The 17,548-nt window shown below is 42.8% G+C and overlaps 2 protein-coding genes across 6 annotated transcripts in view; one reads left to right on the top strand and one right to left on the bottom strand.

The window, feature by feature from the left end:
- Nucleotides 1-11,838, top strand: part of LOC118399834 (voltage-dependent calcium channel subunit alpha-2/delta-2-like) — a 246,689-nt gene extending 234,851 nt beyond the window's left edge. For all 4 annotated transcript variants that reach the window (XM_052473270.1, XM_052473267.1, XM_052473269.1 and 1 more), the window contains 15 exons: nt 27-124; nt 342-432; nt 507-569; nt 867-970; nt 1,210-1,308; nt 1,541-1,644; nt 1,741-1,788; nt 1,927-1,998; nt 3,579-3,731; nt 3,881-3,933; nt 4,151-4,206; nt 6,275-6,398; nt 6,622-6,731; nt 7,708-7,793; nt 7,950-11,838. In XM_052473270.1, the coding sequence (XP_052329230.1) occupies nt 27-124; nt 342-432; nt 507-569; nt 867-970; nt 1,210-1,308; nt 1,541-1,644; nt 1,741-1,788; nt 1,927-1,998; nt 3,579-3,731; nt 3,881-3,933; nt 4,151-4,206; nt 6,275-6,398; nt 6,622-6,731; nt 7,708-7,793; nt 7,950-8,072 (1,384 nt within the window). In that variant the 3' untranslated portion in view covers nt 8,073-11,838. The remainder of the gene's footprint in view (nt 1-26; nt 125-341; nt 433-506; nt 570-866; nt 971-1,209; nt 1,309-1,540; nt 1,645-1,740; nt 1,789-1,926; nt 1,999-3,578; nt 3,732-3,880; nt 3,934-4,150; nt 4,207-6,274; nt 6,399-6,621; nt 6,732-7,707; nt 7,794-7,949) is intronic.
- LOC118400009 (putative protein-lysine deacylase ABHD14B) lies at nt 11,579-17,497 on the bottom strand. 2 transcript variants are annotated; one of them, XM_035796332.2, is made up of 5 exons: nt 17,350-17,497; nt 12,976-13,190; nt 12,632-12,873; nt 12,134-12,333; nt 11,579-11,708 (listed from the first exon to the last, which is right to left on the bottom strand). In XM_035796332.2, exons 2-4 carry the CDS (start codon nt 13,187-13,189, stop codon nt 12,154-12,156), a joined length of 636 nt encoding a protein of 211 aa, XP_035652225.1. In that variant the 5' UTR covers nt 13,190; nt 17,350-17,497; the 3' UTR covers nt 11,579-11,708; nt 12,134-12,153. The 2 variants fall into 2 exon arrangements, with proteins under 2 accessions (XP_035652225.1, XP_035652224.1); XM_035796331.2 differs by lacking the exon at nt 11,579-11,708 and having other exon boundaries at nt 11,777-12,333.
- Between the last annotated feature and the right edge of the window lie 51 nt (nt 17,498-17,548).

Here is a 17,548-nt window from a genome sequence, read left to right as displayed (position 1 = left end):
AAAATGTCTCCACTGACTGTCCTCAGGGAATACTGCAATGAGCTGGAGCTCTCCAACAACAACACTGACTTCCTGCTCAACTTCATCGCTCTCATGGAGAAGGTGACTCCCGACTCCAAACAATGTGAGTCCCTCCATTTCCCTCGGGAGAGACGACCTCTCTTTTCTTAGCGCAACCTCGTCATTTGTGGAAATGTAATGGCAGGATCAGAGTTCTCATTGTTTACGTTTTTTTTTACCTCCATGCGCAGTGTTTGAATTGCACAATCTCAATCAACAATTTGCTGACCATCATAATGCCTCTTAAAGCATGTCCCCTTCCTCCCTGTGGTCTAAAACAGGTGACAACCTGCTCCTTCATAACCTCATCCTGGACACGGGCATCATCAGACAGCTGGTGGAGAAGGTGTGGAAGACCAAAGACCTCACCACGTGAGTAGAGGACTGCATGTGTACTATTTGTTTGTGTACTTTCTGTATTCTCACGCTCCTGTTCTGGTTTGCAGATATGGCTTTTTGGCAGTGTTTGCTGCAACTGATGGAGGGATTACAAGAGTTTTTCCCAACAAGTGAGTATTTCACTAATCTACCTAACTTTGCTTCAAAGTTGTATGTACAGTACATTGCATGTAAAGCCTCCCAAACATTTGTTGAAAACATTGGACCAACTTCAAAGTGCCAAAGGCAAGTGCCTAAAATGTATCAAACATTTTTACGTTTTCATCATCTTGCTTATAAACAAACACATAAACCGGTACTTAATATCCAGGATAGTTGGGACCAAGGCAGCTGCCGTTATACGTTACAGTTTAGTAGCTTCTTGCCCTGGCTCTGTCCATGACTTTTAATGTCGTGCTCATCCTCAGGGCTGCTGAGACCTGGGAGGAGGACCCTGAGCCTTTTAACGCCAGCTATTACCGCCGTAGTCTGGACAACAAGGGCTACATCTTCAGAGCGCCTTATCGCACCTGTGAGTAATCATCTGTCTCACCACCACCCAGGCGCTACTACTAACATCCTTATGGGATCTGTTTATGTTGACTTGTTTGTTGTTTTCTCCATCCCTTCCTGTCTCCTCTGTGTCTCCTCCTCCTCCTCTATCCATCCTGTCTCCTCTGTATGCTTCCTCTTGCTCCTCCTCCTCCTCTTCCTCTATCCCTCCTGTCTCCTCTTGCTCCTGCTCGTCCTCCTTCTCCTCTTCCAATACAGTGAATGATGAGCTGCTGAATCCAGAGAACGACACCATAGGGATCCTGGTCAGCACTGCAGTGGAGATCACAGTGGGAGGGAAGACAATCAAACCTGCAGGTGGGCCGTCGGCGCTCTGCCCCACACCCGGGGCTCTGGGACTCTAGGAGGGAAGGGTTCATTAGCATTGGTGGAGGCATGATGAGTAGTATGCTTTGTTACTCAACTGCAGGCATAGTAGGAATTTGGAGGGAAACAGTTGGAGGAAAATGTCTCTCTCTCTCTCTCTCTCCACCCTTCTCTCTCATGTCTTTAGGAATATCTCAATGTCTCTCCCTCTGTGTATGACTAGTGGTTGGAGTAAAGCTGGATCTTGAGGCCTGGGTGGACAAATTCAAGATCCTGGCTAGCAACCAAACAAGTCCAACAAGTGACAACCGCCAAGTCCAACAAACGGTAACAAACATAAGGACAAGCAGGAATTGAACCCACACAAAAACATATGAAATTCAAAAAATGTGCCGATCCTTGATGATTATTTGATCTTGGCAGTGTGGACCGACCAGCGGCTGTGAGATGGACTGTGACGCCAACAGCGAAGTAAGATTAGAAATAATGTTACTATCGCGCTTTCGATGGTAGAATATGCTTGAAACTCAGATATCGTTTCGAGTTAAACAGACTTCCAGTGGGGCGGGGGGGGTCGTCATTGTTGTCCATCTGTGCCTCTATCTGCAGGACCTGCTGTGTTACCTGGTGGATGACGGTGGTTTCCTGATCATGTCCAATCAGAAGGACTACTGGAACAAGGTGACATGTCCCGACAGTTTAATACTGAGCTTTATTGAAGCCAGTCTATCCTTGACCTACCGTATATCACAAAAGTGAGTACACCCCTCACAATTTTGTCAATATTTGAGTATATATTTTCATGTGACAACACTGAAGAAATGAAACTTTGCTACAATGTAAAGTAGCGAGTGTACAGCTTGTATAACAGTGTACATTTGCTGTCCCCTCAAAATAACTCAACACACAGCCATTAATGTCTAAACCGCTGGCAACAGAAGTGAGTACACCCCCTAAGTGAAAATGTCCAAATTGGGCCCAAAGTGACAATATTTTGTGTGGCCACCATCATTTTCCAGCACTGCATTAACCCTCTTTTGGCATGATGTTCACCAGAGCTGGAGACATGCTTGGCCAGTCCATCACCTTTACCCTCAGCTTCTTTAGCAAGGCAGTGGTCGTCTTGGAGGTGTGTTTGGGGTCGTTTTCATGTTGGAATACTGCCCTGCGGCCCAGTCTCTGAAGGGAGGGGGATCATGCTCTGCTTCAGTATGTCACAGTACATGTTGGCATTCATGGTTCCCTCAATGAACTGTAGCTCCCCAGTGCCGGCAGCACTCATGCAGTCCCAGACCATGACACTCCCACCACCATGCTTGACTGTAGGCAATACACACTTGTCTTTGTACTCCTCACCTGGTTGCCGCCACACACGCTTGACACCATCTGAACCAAATAAGTTTATCTTGGGCTCATCAGACCACAGGACATGGTTCCAGTAATCCATGTCCTTTGTCTGCTTGTCTTCAGCAAACTGTTTGCGGGCTTTCTTGTGCATCATCTTTAGAAGAGGCTTCCTTCTGGGACGACAGCCATGCAGACCAATTTGATGCAGTGTACGGCGTATGGTCTGAGCACTGACAGGCTGACCCCTCACCCCTTCAACCTCTGCAGCAATGCTGGCAGCACTCATACGTCTATTTCCCAAAGACAACCTCTGGATATGACGCTGAGCACGTGCACTCAACTTCTTTGGTCGACCATGGCGAGGCCTGTTCTGAGTGGAACCTGTCCAGTTAAACCGCTGTATGGTCTTGGCCACCGTGCTGCAGCTCAGTTTCAGGGTCTTGGCAATCTTCTTATAGCCCAGGCCATCTTTATGTAGAGCAACAATTCTTTTTTTCAGATCCTCAGAGTTCTTTGCCATGAGGTGCCATGTTGAACTTCCAGTGACCAGTCAGTATGAGGGAGTGTGAGAGCGATGACACCAAATTTAATACACCTGCTCTCTTGTAACACTAACGAGTCACATGACACCGGGGAGGGAAAATGGCTAATTGGGCCCAATTTGGACATTTTCACATAGGGGTGTACTCACTTTTGTTGCCAGGGGTTTAGACATTAATGGCTGTGTGTTGAGTTATTTTGAGGGGACAGCAAATGTACACTGTTATAGAAGCTGTACACTCACTACTTTACATCTTCAGTGTCGTCACACGAAAAGATATACTCAAATATTGACAAAAACGTGAGGGGTGTACTCACTTGTGTGATATACCGTCGCTGCATGTTGTAATGACTCTGTATTCCCTCTTCTACAGATTGGCATGTTCTTCAGTGAGGTGGACCCCTACCTGATGCATGCTCTCTACAACAACTCCTTTTACAACCGGAAGCAGTCCTTTGACTACCAGTCTGTGTGTGACCCCGTGCCGAGCAGCAACACCGGGGCTGCGCCAAGAGGCGTGTTTGTGGTAAGGACAACGGGTGAAAGACATGGCTGTAGCCCTGGTGAATGACTGAAGAACGGGCGACAGCTTGAAGGCTAGCAAATGTTTAAATTGTGAACACTCAATGTGTTCCGGTGGTAATGTTTCGTCTGTTTTCCTCTCGGTGTGGTCAGCCCACCATTGCCGACTTTGTGAACCTGGCCTGGTGGACATCAGCAGCTGCCTGGTAAGACCAGAGAACACAAAAGTGCTATGGCCTGAAACACACTGTGCTAAAAACAAAGCCACAAACATGCATCCTTAAAACCATGATCAAAGAAAATACATGTGTTTAATGTGTATATTTACATTGTATTGTACAGGGCACACTTGGAAAAGAGGCCGAGGTCTCAGTATGTTTTGCCCGTCAAAATAAAGACGAAATAAAAATGTTTCTGCCTCAGGTCCCTATTCCAGCAGCTGCTCTGTGGAACGGCTTACCACAGCTGGTTTGTCACAGGTGGGTACAAAGCAGAGATATTCTGTGCTCTGTGTGTTTACCCTACACTTTTGAAGTGTTATATCACTGTCATATATGTTTCTTTATCATGGAAAGCGACACTAGACTGTACTAGTGACATACAGTTGAATTCGGATGTTTACATACACTTAGGTTGGTGTCATTAAAACTCGCTTTTTTTTTCAACCACACCACACATTTCTTGTTAACAAACTATAGTTTTGGCAAGTCGGTGAGGACATCTACTTTGTGCATGACACAAGTCATTTTTCCAACAATTGTTTACAGACAGATTATTCCACTTATCATTCACTGTATCACAATTCCGGTGGGTCAGAAGTTTACATACACTAAGTTGACTGTGCCTTTAAACAGCATGCACAATTCCAGAAAATTATGTCATGGCTTTAGCAGCTTCTGATAGGCTAATTGACATCATTTGAGTCAATTGGAGGTGGTCCTTCTGTAGCTCAGTTGGTAGAGCATGGCGCTTGTAACGCCAGGGTAGTGGGTTCGATCCCCGGGACCACTCATACGTAGAATGTATGCACACATGACTGTAAGTCGCTTTGGATAAAAGCGTCTGCTAAATGGCATATATATATATACATATATATATACCTGTGGATGTATTTCAAGATCTACCTTCAAACTCAGTGCCTCTTTGATTGACATCATGGGAAAATCAAAAGAAATCAGCCAAGACCTCAGAAAAAAATTGTAGACCTCCACAAGTCAGGTTCATCATTGGGAGAAATTTCCAAATGCCTGAAGGTACCACTTTCGTCTGTACAAACAATAGTACGCAAGTATAAACACCATGAGACCACACAGCTGTCATACCACTCAGGAAGGACACACGTTCTGTCTCCTAGAGATGAATGTACTTTGGTGCGAAAAGTGCAAATCAATCCCAGAACAACAGCAAAGGACCTTCTGAAGATGCTGGAGGAAACAGGTACAAAAGTATCTATATCCACAGTAAAACGAGTCCTATATTGACATAACCTGAAAGGCCGCTCAGCAAGGGAGAAGCCACTGCTCCAAAACCGCCATAAAAAAGACAGATTACGGTTTGCAACTGCACATGGGGACAAAGATTGTACTTTTTGAAGAAATGTCCTCTGGTCTGATGAAACAAAAATAGAATTGTTTGGCCATAATGACCATTGTTATGTTTGGAGGGAAAAGGGGAGGCTTACAAGCTGAAGAACACCATCCCAACCGTGAAGCACGGGGGTGGCAGCATCATGTTGTGGGGGTGCATTGCTGCAGGAGGGACTGGTGCACTTCACAAAATAGATGGCATCATGAGGACGGAAAATGATGTGGATATTGAAGAAACATCTCAAGACATCAGTCAGGAAGTTAAAGCTTGGTCGCAAATGGGTCTTCCAAATGGACAATGACCCCAAGCATACTTCCAAAGTTGTGGCAAAATGGCTTAAGGACAACAAAGCCGAGGTACTGGAGTGTCCATCACAGAGCCCTGACCTCAGTCCTATAGAAAATGTATTGGTAGAACTGAAAAAGTGTGTGCGAGCAAGGAGGCCTACAAACCTGACTTAGTTACACCAGCTCTGTCAGGAGGAATGGGCCAAAATTCACCCAACTTATTTTGGGAAGCTTGTGGAAGGGAAACGTTTGACCCAAGTTAAACGATTTAAAGGCAATACTACCAAATACTAATTGAGTGTATGGAAACGTCTGACCCACTGCGAATGTGATGAATGTAATGAAAGCTGAAATAAATCCTTCTCTCTACTACTACTCTTCTGACATTTCACATTCATAAAATAAAGTGGTGATCCTAACTGACCTAAGACAGGGCATTTTTACTAGGATTAAATGTCTGGAATTGTGTAAAACTGAGTTTAAATGTATTTGGCTAAGGTGTACTGTACGTAAACCTCCCGACTTCAACTGCATCTGGTGGGGGCGAGCGCGCCCACTGACGGGAGCGGCCATTTGTATTTAGCAGCAACTGGTATTGTTTTTGTATTGTATTGTTGTTGCTTTAAAAATGAAAAAAAATACAAACGTGTTTGTCTTTGTCTGCGAGGTGTAGACGAGGTGGAGGCAGAGGGGATGGACTCCAGAGAGACCAGCTGTGTGACGATACAGACTCAGTTCTACTTCACCAACATCAACAGTTCCTATGACATCCTGCAGGACTGTGGCAACTGCTCCAGGTGACTTCACTATACACTAACAACTCATACACAAACATGATTCACGGAACACAAAGTTCGGTAATAGTCCTTAATTCATCTAAAAGTGTGTGAAATGCTATTCAGAACTAATGAAATAAGAAGCATCATTAAGTCAATGAGGCTAGAGCTGATCCAACAGTTAACAAGCTGGTCATATAAGAAGAGTTTGTTGATGACACTGTCTCGCTCTCTCTCTCTGTAGGCTGATCCATGCCAAGAGGTTAAACAACACCAACCTGCTGTTTGTGGTAGCAGAGAAGATGCCCTGCCACACCTGCGAGGTGGAGAAACTGTCCCAGGCGGAGACAGAGTGTATCCTTACCAATCAGGGGAGAACGACTGCCCCCTCTCTTTGAAGCCACGGAAGTTCAAGGCCGACCGCGGTACTGCACATTGTTAGCAGAAAACAGGATCCCCAATTATAGTGAATGGGAAAATCCTTCTGTAAATCCAAAAATGTTTTGAAGACAATCAGAGTACCAATAATTGCTTCTAATGTATGTCCTATTCTTTTTTAAATCGCACACAAGAAGTTTTAATAATATATCATATTATAAGGATAATTTATCCTGAACAAGAGTTTACAATTCATATAAGGAAATCAGTCAATTAAAATGAATTATCACTAACATGAATGTAAAAAAAATTGTGCACAAAATTTGAGAGAAATAAGGTTTTGTGCTCATGAAAAATTTCTGGGATGTTTTATTTCAGCTCGTGAAACATGGGACCGACACTTCACATGTGTTTTTATATTGCGTTTATATTGTTGTTCAATGTAGTCGCTGATGGCAGCCTGCAGTACCCCGGTCGGCCTTCAACTTGAGTTACTCAATGAGAGGGGGCAGCACTGAGCTGACCTGCAACGTTACTCCCTGGAGTAGCTCAAACTGTACATGTTATCTCTCCGTGTTAACCGACCTCATGTGTCTTCAATGCGCTATTGAGTCATCACATAGGTATGAATGGTGTCACGTGATCGATGGCTTTGTCTGTTCATATATACAGTCATTGTTACCAACACATGCGCACCTGCTGTTGGGAATCTTCTCCTTTCATGTGTCTCTCTTTACGGACTCGTGAATAACAGTGGCTGTTTTTCACATTCAACTCACTGGTTTTAATGTCAAACCATGTACATTTTTGCATGTTGCGTTACTCTTTGAGTTAAATGTTTTTGCTCGTGGCATAAACCTGTGTAAGTGGGAGAGGAAGCTATGGAGACTTGAGAGTGACTATACAGTATGCATGTAGGTAGTGAGTCATTCCTTAGCCACGCCTCTTCCAGTCAAGGACGATAACCCATCATGTGAGGATATGAATGCAGCGAGGTATCGAAAAGGGCCAACTGTGTGCTACGACTACAATCTCGCTGTAAGACTTACAACTGAGCGTACAACTCAGCACCTGTGTACAGACACTAGAATAATCATGCGCACAGAACCTATTTTCACAAAGACACTGAAAATTCATGTGGTATTTTCAACAATTTCACAATATCACTCTAAACGTGTCTCCTTTCCTCTCCAGGAGAACACATCTGACTGCGGGCGCGGCCACTCCTTCCGCCCCTCCTTCCAGACCCTGCTCACGATTCAGCTCGTCCTGCTCTATCCAATCGCCAGCACCCATATTCTGCCCCTCCTACTTTAATTTTCCTCTCGTCTGCTCCCACCAGCTTTGTCCATCCTAAAGCCGCCGCCCTCTCCTCCCCTCTATGCCCCGACCCTGCTCCAGTCATAGGTAATAATGAGACTTTCTGCCACCTGCAACTCGGAAGCCCTGAGTACCGCACTACTGTACCCAGCTAGCTTCTATTGTTGTCTCTTAGTGACGGTTGCAGGACCTTTATTGTCCTCGGCGAGTTACCTACCGTCACATCCATTTGAAGTTATTTAGGTGGTGTTCCAACCACGACAATCGCCAGAGGCTGTCAAGAATAGAAAAGGTCCCGCCCACATCAGCAGGACAAGTGAGAAGTGAAAAGGCAAGTCGGATGCCACGCCACAGAGCTCCAGCCGTCATGGATTACAGCAGAGTTTAGGTTGTCCGTTTCCGCCTCTGTTAGTCAAGACGGGACGAGGAGACATTGCCTCCATCACTCTCATTCATCTCTGGTCTGCTCAGAGTCTCACCACTCTGTCATGTGTCTCTCATAGGGGGCTACTGTGCGTACCATTCAGCCATTTATAGTGACTGTAACAAGAAAATGAAGGGGGAAAAAATAGCTTTCAAGTATACAAAAACATACAATTATAAACTGTTGAAGTGATGAGTATTCAAACCATATATTAGAGTATTATTTGCAATGGAAGTTGTTAGGTGTTACATGAATTTATTTATGCACTATATCTACTTCTTGCCAAGATGAGCTAGACTTTTCATGTGGTCTTATTTGTATAGCCAAATTAGTGAGCGGGAAAAGGCAGAAACGGAAGCTGCAGAAATAGTGGTAGAAATAACTGAGGTTTGAACTGACAGCGGCTGAATACCGATTCTTCTTGTGGGTCCTCTACTGTTCTTCACTTGAAGTTAGAACTTTTTCTGCCCCTGGAAGCACGGTACTGTATATATAATTATTGTAACAAATGGTAATATGGAACTATTCTATCAAATAGTAGTCTTACAAAGAATAACATCTGACGTCTTTGATCATCATAGTTGACTAATATTAGGTAATGAATAGGTAATTATGTGTCCGAATCGGACAAAGCAACTTCTAACTTTTCCCTTGCAAAAAAAAAAAGAAGGAATACTTGCCTTCTCCTGTTTATTAGGGATCGGTATTTAGCCTCTGAAAAGTCTGACCGTTTCGGCTTCATTGCTGTAGGTGTATAATATAGTACTATCCTTTCTGATCAATAGACATTCTGACATCTGCTACAGATGGATGATGTAGGACCCCAGTGACAGCTAACCCCTCTGCCAATCCTCATACAGCCGCTCCACCATGTCCACTAATGTTCATAGGACTGTATTTGTATGCGCTTAGAAACTGTTGCCACCACAGCAGATAAACAAATATCTATTCCGACTGGCCTATAAGCACCTCATTTTAGATGCGGGTGGGTTTTGGCAGACCTTAGCTTGTATTACCTTTGACAGATGCTGTATAACTTCAGACCATTTGCTGCTGGGAGATTGGGGCTTAACATTTCCCGTATAAAGAAATACAGCAGAGGTCACTACTACTTATGGTGACGACTGAACTGCAGTCAGGGTGTGTAATCCATGTCATTCTGATCCATTTGAAGTGAAATGTCATTAAACTCCCATGTTTAGGAGCCACTCTCTGTTGTCATAGTGCCTTGGTGCACTGTTTTGGAAAGCATTGGCTATAGAGCTACTGTGCAGTACCTTTATAGAACAGCCACCCTAATGGCTGTGGATTTTTATAGAGCCAGTCTATTGGCTATCTGTCTACAGTAGCTTTATACACCATATTGACTAGGAGGATATTGCATCTTAATGTAGACATCCAAATTGGCTGTGGCTATTAGCTGCTGTACCGTACCAGTGCTAACTGATTGCCACCATATAACGGTGCTGTACAGTACCTTTACAGGGCCATCTATAAAGCTACACCATCAGTATAAAGCAACTTAACTGGCCACAGATCTACCTTTACAGAGCCACCTGACTGCTATCGTTGCATTTCTGCCTGAACCATATGTGCGTTTGTGTTTGTGTATGGGTGTATGTTTGTGTTAACCCTCAAAGTGAATGTCTTTAAAACTGGGTTGAGGGGACGGGGAATGACAGTTGTGGTAGCGTAGCTGTTTGTTGTTCCAATTCCAACGGAAGAAGTGTTATATCGGACGCAGTTATGGAGTTAAAAAATGATCCAATCCATTTTCTTCTGACCGGTTTTCTCAATATGTTGTCATGAGGGAGCTGCATTCACAGAGGTGTTCAAAAGAATGTTTAATATGTCAGTGTTTTTCTGTTTCTAAGGCAACATAGTGACAAAGCCTCTCTTAATGCCTTAGTGTTCTATCAAGCGCTAATTCAGTGTTCTCTCTCTTTCTCTCACACACGCACACGCACACGCACACACACACACACACACACACACACAGAGTCTCTCAAATATTTACTTTTCTCTGAAGACTTTCCCAATCCAGAGTGTTGAGCTCTGAATTTGAAGGGGTTTCGATTTTCATGTGTCCGTTTGTCTATGTAAAAGGATGTGAGTTTCTTGTACACATGCCACTTTGATTCCTGGTTGGAGTGGAGGACATTCATAGTTTATATTTAACTCTGAATCTGTGTTGACTCTGAAATCCCTCCACTTCTCCTCGCTGTCTCAGTTTGTTAACGTGGACACATCCTAAACCCCAAAACCTCCTTTACTGTGTAACCATAAATACACACATAATGTATTGTACAGTGAACAATATCATTTTTGGCAAGACAAATATTAGGTAATTGCATCATTATCTCAATGAAAGACTGAGCCCAAAAAATATATTCTGAATCTGTAATTGGCTCCTTTCAATGTATGGGTTCACCATTTTAGAAATGACTCTTGTAGTTCTATTGTATTCTATCACAGCAATTGTTTGTCCCTCTGTAGATCGCAACATTCATATGTAACACCCAGTTATACCTACACATGCACAGATTGGGGATGTTCAGCTCTAGACTGAAGTAAGCCAAGGATGTTTATTCCCCCTTGTGGGATGTCAGAGGCTAGCTCAGGGAGTGGGGTCTCCACAGATCAGCATGGGACCGTGTCAAACAGAAGGTCAAAGAATCATGAGTATGTCTGTGTGTACCAGAAGTGGACACAAGAGTGTGCTGAGGGACACAGGTCTGTGGTTTGCAAAATGTACTTTTTGCCCCCCAAAAAAAAAAAAAATAAAAAAATAAATAGGAACAGCTTGGGGTGAGAGGAAGGGGTCTACTTTACGGCCAGCCTCAAAGGGAGGGTCTTCACGTGGCTACTCCCCTGCCCCTCCTTACCCTTGCTGTGTCCGTGTAGGTGCGTCTCTGTGGGAAAGACGCGTATGTGATTCTGTAGTCTGGTGCTATGTGACCATGTTTGCCAAATGTGTAATATATATATATATATCTTAAAAAAAATAAAAAAATAGTAAAATCTGTCAAATTTTAAGTGAAGTAAAAAATAGGAATAAAGTGAAGATAAGTTTGAGATCTGAAATCAACCGTTTTTTATTTGATTTTTGGTGTGTGTGTGTGTGAGTGTATGTGTGTGCGTGGAAGATTATTTAGCTCCCTCTCTCTGGGCATTGGTCCACGTCGCTCCATTCTTTTGTACTGATTAAGCTAAAAAAAAAGAGGAAGAAGAAGAGGGCAAAATTTGTAAAATATTGTGTCTGTGACTCCTTGTAAAATATTTTCAAATTGTTTATTACAGAGAATCAGTTATTAAATAATGTTCATATTTTTCACTTCATTTCATTGTGTCGTGTTTGTTTTTGCATTTGTAATACTAGGACTCATGTCAGGTACATATTAGTATAGGCCACACACACACACACACACAGTACAGGTACAGTATATTAGCAAGAGCATAACGAGTTGTACTGAACCACAGTTACAGGCCTCCAAAACACCACACGCTAGTCTTTGATTAAAAAAAAATAATAATAATCTAGACTAGCTTTTGACAAATTAACAAACAACATACAGTATCAATTTTGTTTATATAACTAAATGCTGGGAGTGTTGGATTAGGAATGGACAGATACCCCAAAGACACTGAACAACATCACAACGTATTGAGAAAGTCAGTGAGAGCTCTGTGCCACGTGGCCGGGTCGTCCAGGTAGCACGGATGTCCTGCTCCTTTCATCACCGCGACCTTGTGATTAGCCAGGCTCCTCAGGTTGTTCAGAGAAACCTCTCCAAGCTGAGCATCCTGGTCTCCATAGACAATCAAAGATGGAGTCTGGAATGAAAGTGGAGGTGGTTAGCTCAAATGTTACCCGGTGTCACATACAATGGCAGCGATTCAAGCTGAGCGCGGGTTGTATACGACCACGCAGCTTCTGAAGGAAATTGCCTTCGGAATGAATCCTGACTAAAGTCACACAGAGCACCGGAACACAAGGCATGTTTCATAGAAGCAAAGTCAATGTTTGCAACCAACCACAGAAGAGAAACCAACCACAGAAGAGAAACCAACCACAGAAGAGAAACCAAAGAGCAGAGAGCCATAATCCCTCAACACACACACACACACACACCTGTATGCTGCTGTACTGCTCTGCTGTGAATTTCTCAGTGCAGATGGGAGCCACCGGGATGTAAGCCCGGACCAGAACCTCGTGCTGGAAGAGGAAGGGCAGGGAGTACATGCCACTCAGGGAGGGACTGACCACCACCACTGGCCCCATCCCCAGTGCCTCACACACCTGCTTCAGGAACCCACCAGGGGCCAGCTCTCCTACAGCAGAGGGGGCTACTGCTGACTTAGATTGGCCAAAACCTGGGGGCGGGGGAGGGGAGAGAAAGAGAGAGGTGGTGTTACAGGTCAGAGATGAATTGAGTAACACATTCTCACTTACTACTATTTACAACCGAAGCTCACCTGGTAGGTCGATGGCCACTGCACGACAGCCAGCTTTGGCCAATGTCTCCAGTGTTCCTATATTGAGCCAGTTCTCAGATGAGAAACGGATGCCGTGCAGAAGCAGGACAGACAGATGTACTTCACCTGTTGCCGGTTCAGCTTGTCTGTAAAACATAGGGGCCTTGCAGGATTCCACATGCAAGCTCCCTTCTGTCATTTTAGCAGCACACATCCTATGAAGGAGGTTTGAAGTAAAAAAAAATATATATAAATTGGGCGGTTCGAGCCCTGAATGCTGATTGGCTGACAGCTGTGGTATATCAGACCGTATACCATGGGTATGACAAAATATGTATTTTACTGCTCTAATTACACTGGTAACCGGTTTATAATAGCAGTAAGGCACCTCAAGGGTTTGTGGTATATGGCCAATATGTGCAGGCACTATGTTGGCGTTGCATTGTGCTACGAACAGCCCTTAGCCATGGTATATTGGCCATATACCACACCTCCTCGGGCCTTATTGCTTAAATATATAATTACCAAACATCAGAAGACGGTGAAAAAGTTCAAGCCAAAGTCTGTAAGAATGACATAACAATAATTATAACTAATGAACAACTAACTATACTTTAGAATTGGCTTTAGTAACAAGGACATCCTTGCTCTTTTAGCACGTAATAACCATATTAGTGTAAGTATTAGGACCTCGAAGAGGTTTTGTCACAGACTGGGTCTTTTCTGAAGGAAAAACCACACAGACCTGGATGTGGTATTGGAGTTTGTGCAAAGTGAAATCAACGGAAATAGATAAATGCAAGACGAAAGATGGTTGCATCTCCATGAAATTCAGAGAGGTTTTGTAGTACCACAAGACACTATGCGAAAGATCTAAAATCAAGCTGATCACTCAATTCTCAAGGCGTGAAGCTTAGGCACGCGCGACGTCGATATGGCATATCGACACATTTGACAAAGTGAAACCATGTGGTATTGCAATAAATGGCTGCATAGATGCTTTAGCCATTACTGTATGTTTTGTCAGTCTGGCTTCATAGACTAGACGTGACTTAGTAAATGTAAATCCAAGACACTCAAATTAGTATGATATGTTACGGTACGTTTGGTATGGTTACATAAGATAGAAGGTTACTTAAGCAAAATTGGTTGGGGTGTATTGGTGGGCGTATAACGCAAACGTCTAGCAACCCAAACGTTGCGTGTTCGGATCTCATCACGGGCAACTACCATTTTAGCTAATTAGCAACTTTGCAACTATTTACTAGCTATTCTGCAACTACTTAGCATGTTAGCTAACCCTTCCCCTAACCTTAACCCTTTAACCTCACTCCATAACCCCTAGCCACACCAAATTGAAATTCGTAACATATCATACGAAATGTATGATGGAGATTCACAAATTAATACATACTATACGAAACATATCAAACTAATGGGCGTGGCCCAGATTTACATTGACTATGTTACGTCTACCCCTGAGTCCAGGTTGGTTTTGTCTTTGGAAACCTTGTTACTAAAGCCAATGAATGCTAAAGTAGAATTTCACAAGGCATTTCAACTTTCATCTTGAAATATAACTGCGACTTTATTCTCAAAAGGTATACTTGAAAATTTGGACTTAATTCTCAAAATATTTGGACTTCATTCTCAAAATATTTGGACTTTATTCCCCCTCAATAATACCCCCTCAATAATACCATGATGAATTTGATGGATTGGGAGAAAACAATTCCCACCATAGTTACTGGCTGTCTGTGGCTTTACACACAGTTCTACTTAATTCCACATTTTAACGATTGGATCCCCCCTGCCGCCAATTATGCTTTTGGTATGGCCTGGTCCTCAGAGGCCATTGTTTGTGAAGGGAAAAAAAGTTGTGCAAGGCTTGTAAGGAGAAAGGAGCAATAGCTCCTATTTTTCTCTCTCTCTCTCCTCTCTCTTCTTAACAAACCCTTAATTCTGTGAGCTAGCATGTAACAAACAAAGAAGTACAGTAGATTCATAAGCACGAATAAGAATTTTTAGAAAATGATATTTTTCAAAATGGCGAGTTTCTATTGTGAAGTAATGAGATGTTAAATTCAATGGAAACAGTGCCTTTCTGAACGACCAGTTGAAAAATAAGGGGTTGGGCTGTGCACAGGTGCATTTTGGTCACTCATTGTTTCAAGCCACACCCACCAAACGGAGCAAACATAGGCAACCTTTTCAAGAACGTTGAAGAACATTTTGAGGAAAAGTGTTTCAGTGCAACCCATTATGCAATGTAGAAAACGTTCAATCGAACTGAATGGACCCCAGAACTGACTTTCTCATAGTCGTTCTACAAAAAAAATGGTAATAGTGGTTACTTCCTGAACTGATAGAGTTAGACCAACAGTTTAAAGTAATACCAAAATTATTGGTAGTTCAATCTGTTTTTCATTATTTTTATCCCCTTTCCTGGGGTCTAGCAAAATTAAGGCAGTTTATACCATTTTTAAAAACATTACAATACAATCACAGATTTCACAACACACCTCAGGCCCCTACTCCATCACTACCACATATCTACAGTACTAAATCCATGTGTATGTGATAGGTGAGAATTGTCTGTTAATTGAATGATTAGAAAATTCCGCCCTGAAACATATAATTGTATGGAATTGATTAGAATGTACAAAATCATAATCAATAAATGTGTAGTCCTAGTCAGAATTAGGGTAAAACAATATGTCTTTATGGTATTTTAAACACAGACTGTCTGAGCTTGGTGCCGACCTGACTAGAGGTTTGGGAGAGAACGGGGAGTACGTCTCAAGGACAAGGTCACTATCTCTGTCAGCTGGGAAGTGAGACAGACAGTGTGTGCGTAGCAGGACATGTGTGTGTGTATGTGTGTGTGTGTGTGTATGTTTGTGTGTACGTGTGGGCGTCAGTATAAAATGAATTGATTTGTATTCTTGAGGGTAGAACGTTCCGTGAATAAACCTTTTTGACTATTTAGCTGGGCCTCCGTCTGTTTCCTTCGACCTGGATCTTACAAATTCTGGTTTGCAGACAGAGTAATATAATTAAATTAGGTGATGTACCTGGAGAACATAATTCTCTTATCAGTATGTATAGTGTGTGTGTGTGTGTGTGTGTGTGTGTGTGTGTGTGTGTGTGTGTGTGTGTGTGTGTGTGTGTGTGTGTGTGTGTGTGTGTGTGTGTGTGTGTGTGTGTGTGTGTGGCTTCACAGTCCCCGCTGTTCCATACAGTGTTTTTTATATGTTTTTTAAATCTAATTTTACTGCTTGCGTCAGTTACTTGATGTGGAGTAGAGCTCCATGTAGTCATGGCTCTCTGTCGTACTGTGCCTCCCATAGTCTGTTCTGGACTACTGCATCAATATGTTTTGGCCATGACAGTTTACAATCTAGGGTTACTCCAAGCAGTTTAGTCATCTCAACTTGCTCAATTTCCACATTATTTATTACAATATTTAGTTGAGGTTTAGGGTTTAGTGAGTGTTTTGTTACAAATACAATGCTTTAAGTTTTAGAAATAGTTAGGGCTAACTTATTCCTTGTCACCCACTCTTTAACTAACTGCAGCTCTTTGTTCAGTGTTGCAGTCATTTCAGTCGCTGTAGTAGCTGACGTGTATAGTGTTGAGTCATCTGCATACATAAACACTCTGGCTTTACTCAAAGTCAGTGGCATGTCATTACTCAAAAAAAATAAAAGCAAGGGGCCTAAACAGTTGTGGTTGGAATATATTGACACAGTTATCAGGAAGGTTTTGGATGCATTTCCCCTTCAGAATTAACCAGAAACAAGAATTTATCATCATTACTTTCACTTCCCAGGGGGGCATGACCCCTCTAGGAGGGTGTTGACCCTGGAACCCATTGACCTGGACCCCCCACACACACACCGTTGATGTATTTATTTTTCTTCACTTGGCCCTAATACTTTTCTGTACTCATCCTAAAGTCCTGCTCAACGTTTATGTCATAGGAGGCTCTGTAAACACATGTAGAGTACTACAGATGTCACGTCATTAAAAACCATGTGATAAACGCGTGTGTAAACTGCATAGGCTACAATTGATTGTAGCCTATGCAGTTCATATCTAGTGTCGGTATGCAATTGGTTGCGTGTGTGCTGTAGAGAAAGCTATACTGTCGCATTCCAAGTTCGCTTGGCGGAGCCACATAAAATGAAATGTGGCCTGAGGATTCCTGGCAAGTTTTATGTAATCGATCTCCTGCGAAAGTTACAACTCAAAGCGCATTGCCCAAACAGCGATCAAAGTTCACATTATCTCTTTTAAATCTGCAAACACATGTATTCACAATGATTTGATTAGCCGAAAAGTTAAAGCATGTTAAGATAAATATATATTTACCTTCACGCCGTCTGAGAAATTTCTGTCTGAACTAAGTTTTCTTGATAGTTTCACTTTTCAACGGAAAAACAGTCTACTGTAGTTTCAACCTGGAATCTACTGACTTCCAGTGGTGATCATGCGTATTGCCGGGTCTCATAAATAGAATAACACTCTCGGTTGAGTTGATCGACGCTACCTTTCATTAATGATTCATGTA

Source organism: Oncorhynchus keta, chromosome 21 (assembly GCF_023373465.1).
Source record: "Oncorhynchus keta strain PuntledgeMale-10-30-2019 chromosome 21, Oket_V2, whole genome shotgun sequence".
NCBI classification, from domain to species: Eukaryota; Metazoa; Chordata; class Actinopteri; order Salmoniformes; family Salmonidae; genus Oncorhynchus; species Oncorhynchus keta.
The sequence above is the reverse complement of the archived record's forward strand: the minus strand, read 5'-3'. Positions and strand labels throughout refer to the sequence as shown.

Coding starts and splice junctions, on each gene's coding strand:
- LOC118400009 (XM_035796332.2), bottom strand. CDS start 13,189: ATGTGTGCTGCTAAAATGACAGAAGGGAGCTTGCATGTGGAATCCTGC. Junction 12,874..12,975: donor AGTGGCCATCGACCTACCAG/GTGAGCTTCGGT, acceptor CCCCGCCCCCAG/GTTTTGGCCAATCTAAGTCA. Junction 12,334..12,631: donor AGCAGTACAGCAGCATACAG/GTGTGTGTGTGT, acceptor CTTTCATTCCAG/ACTCCATCTTTGATTGTCTA.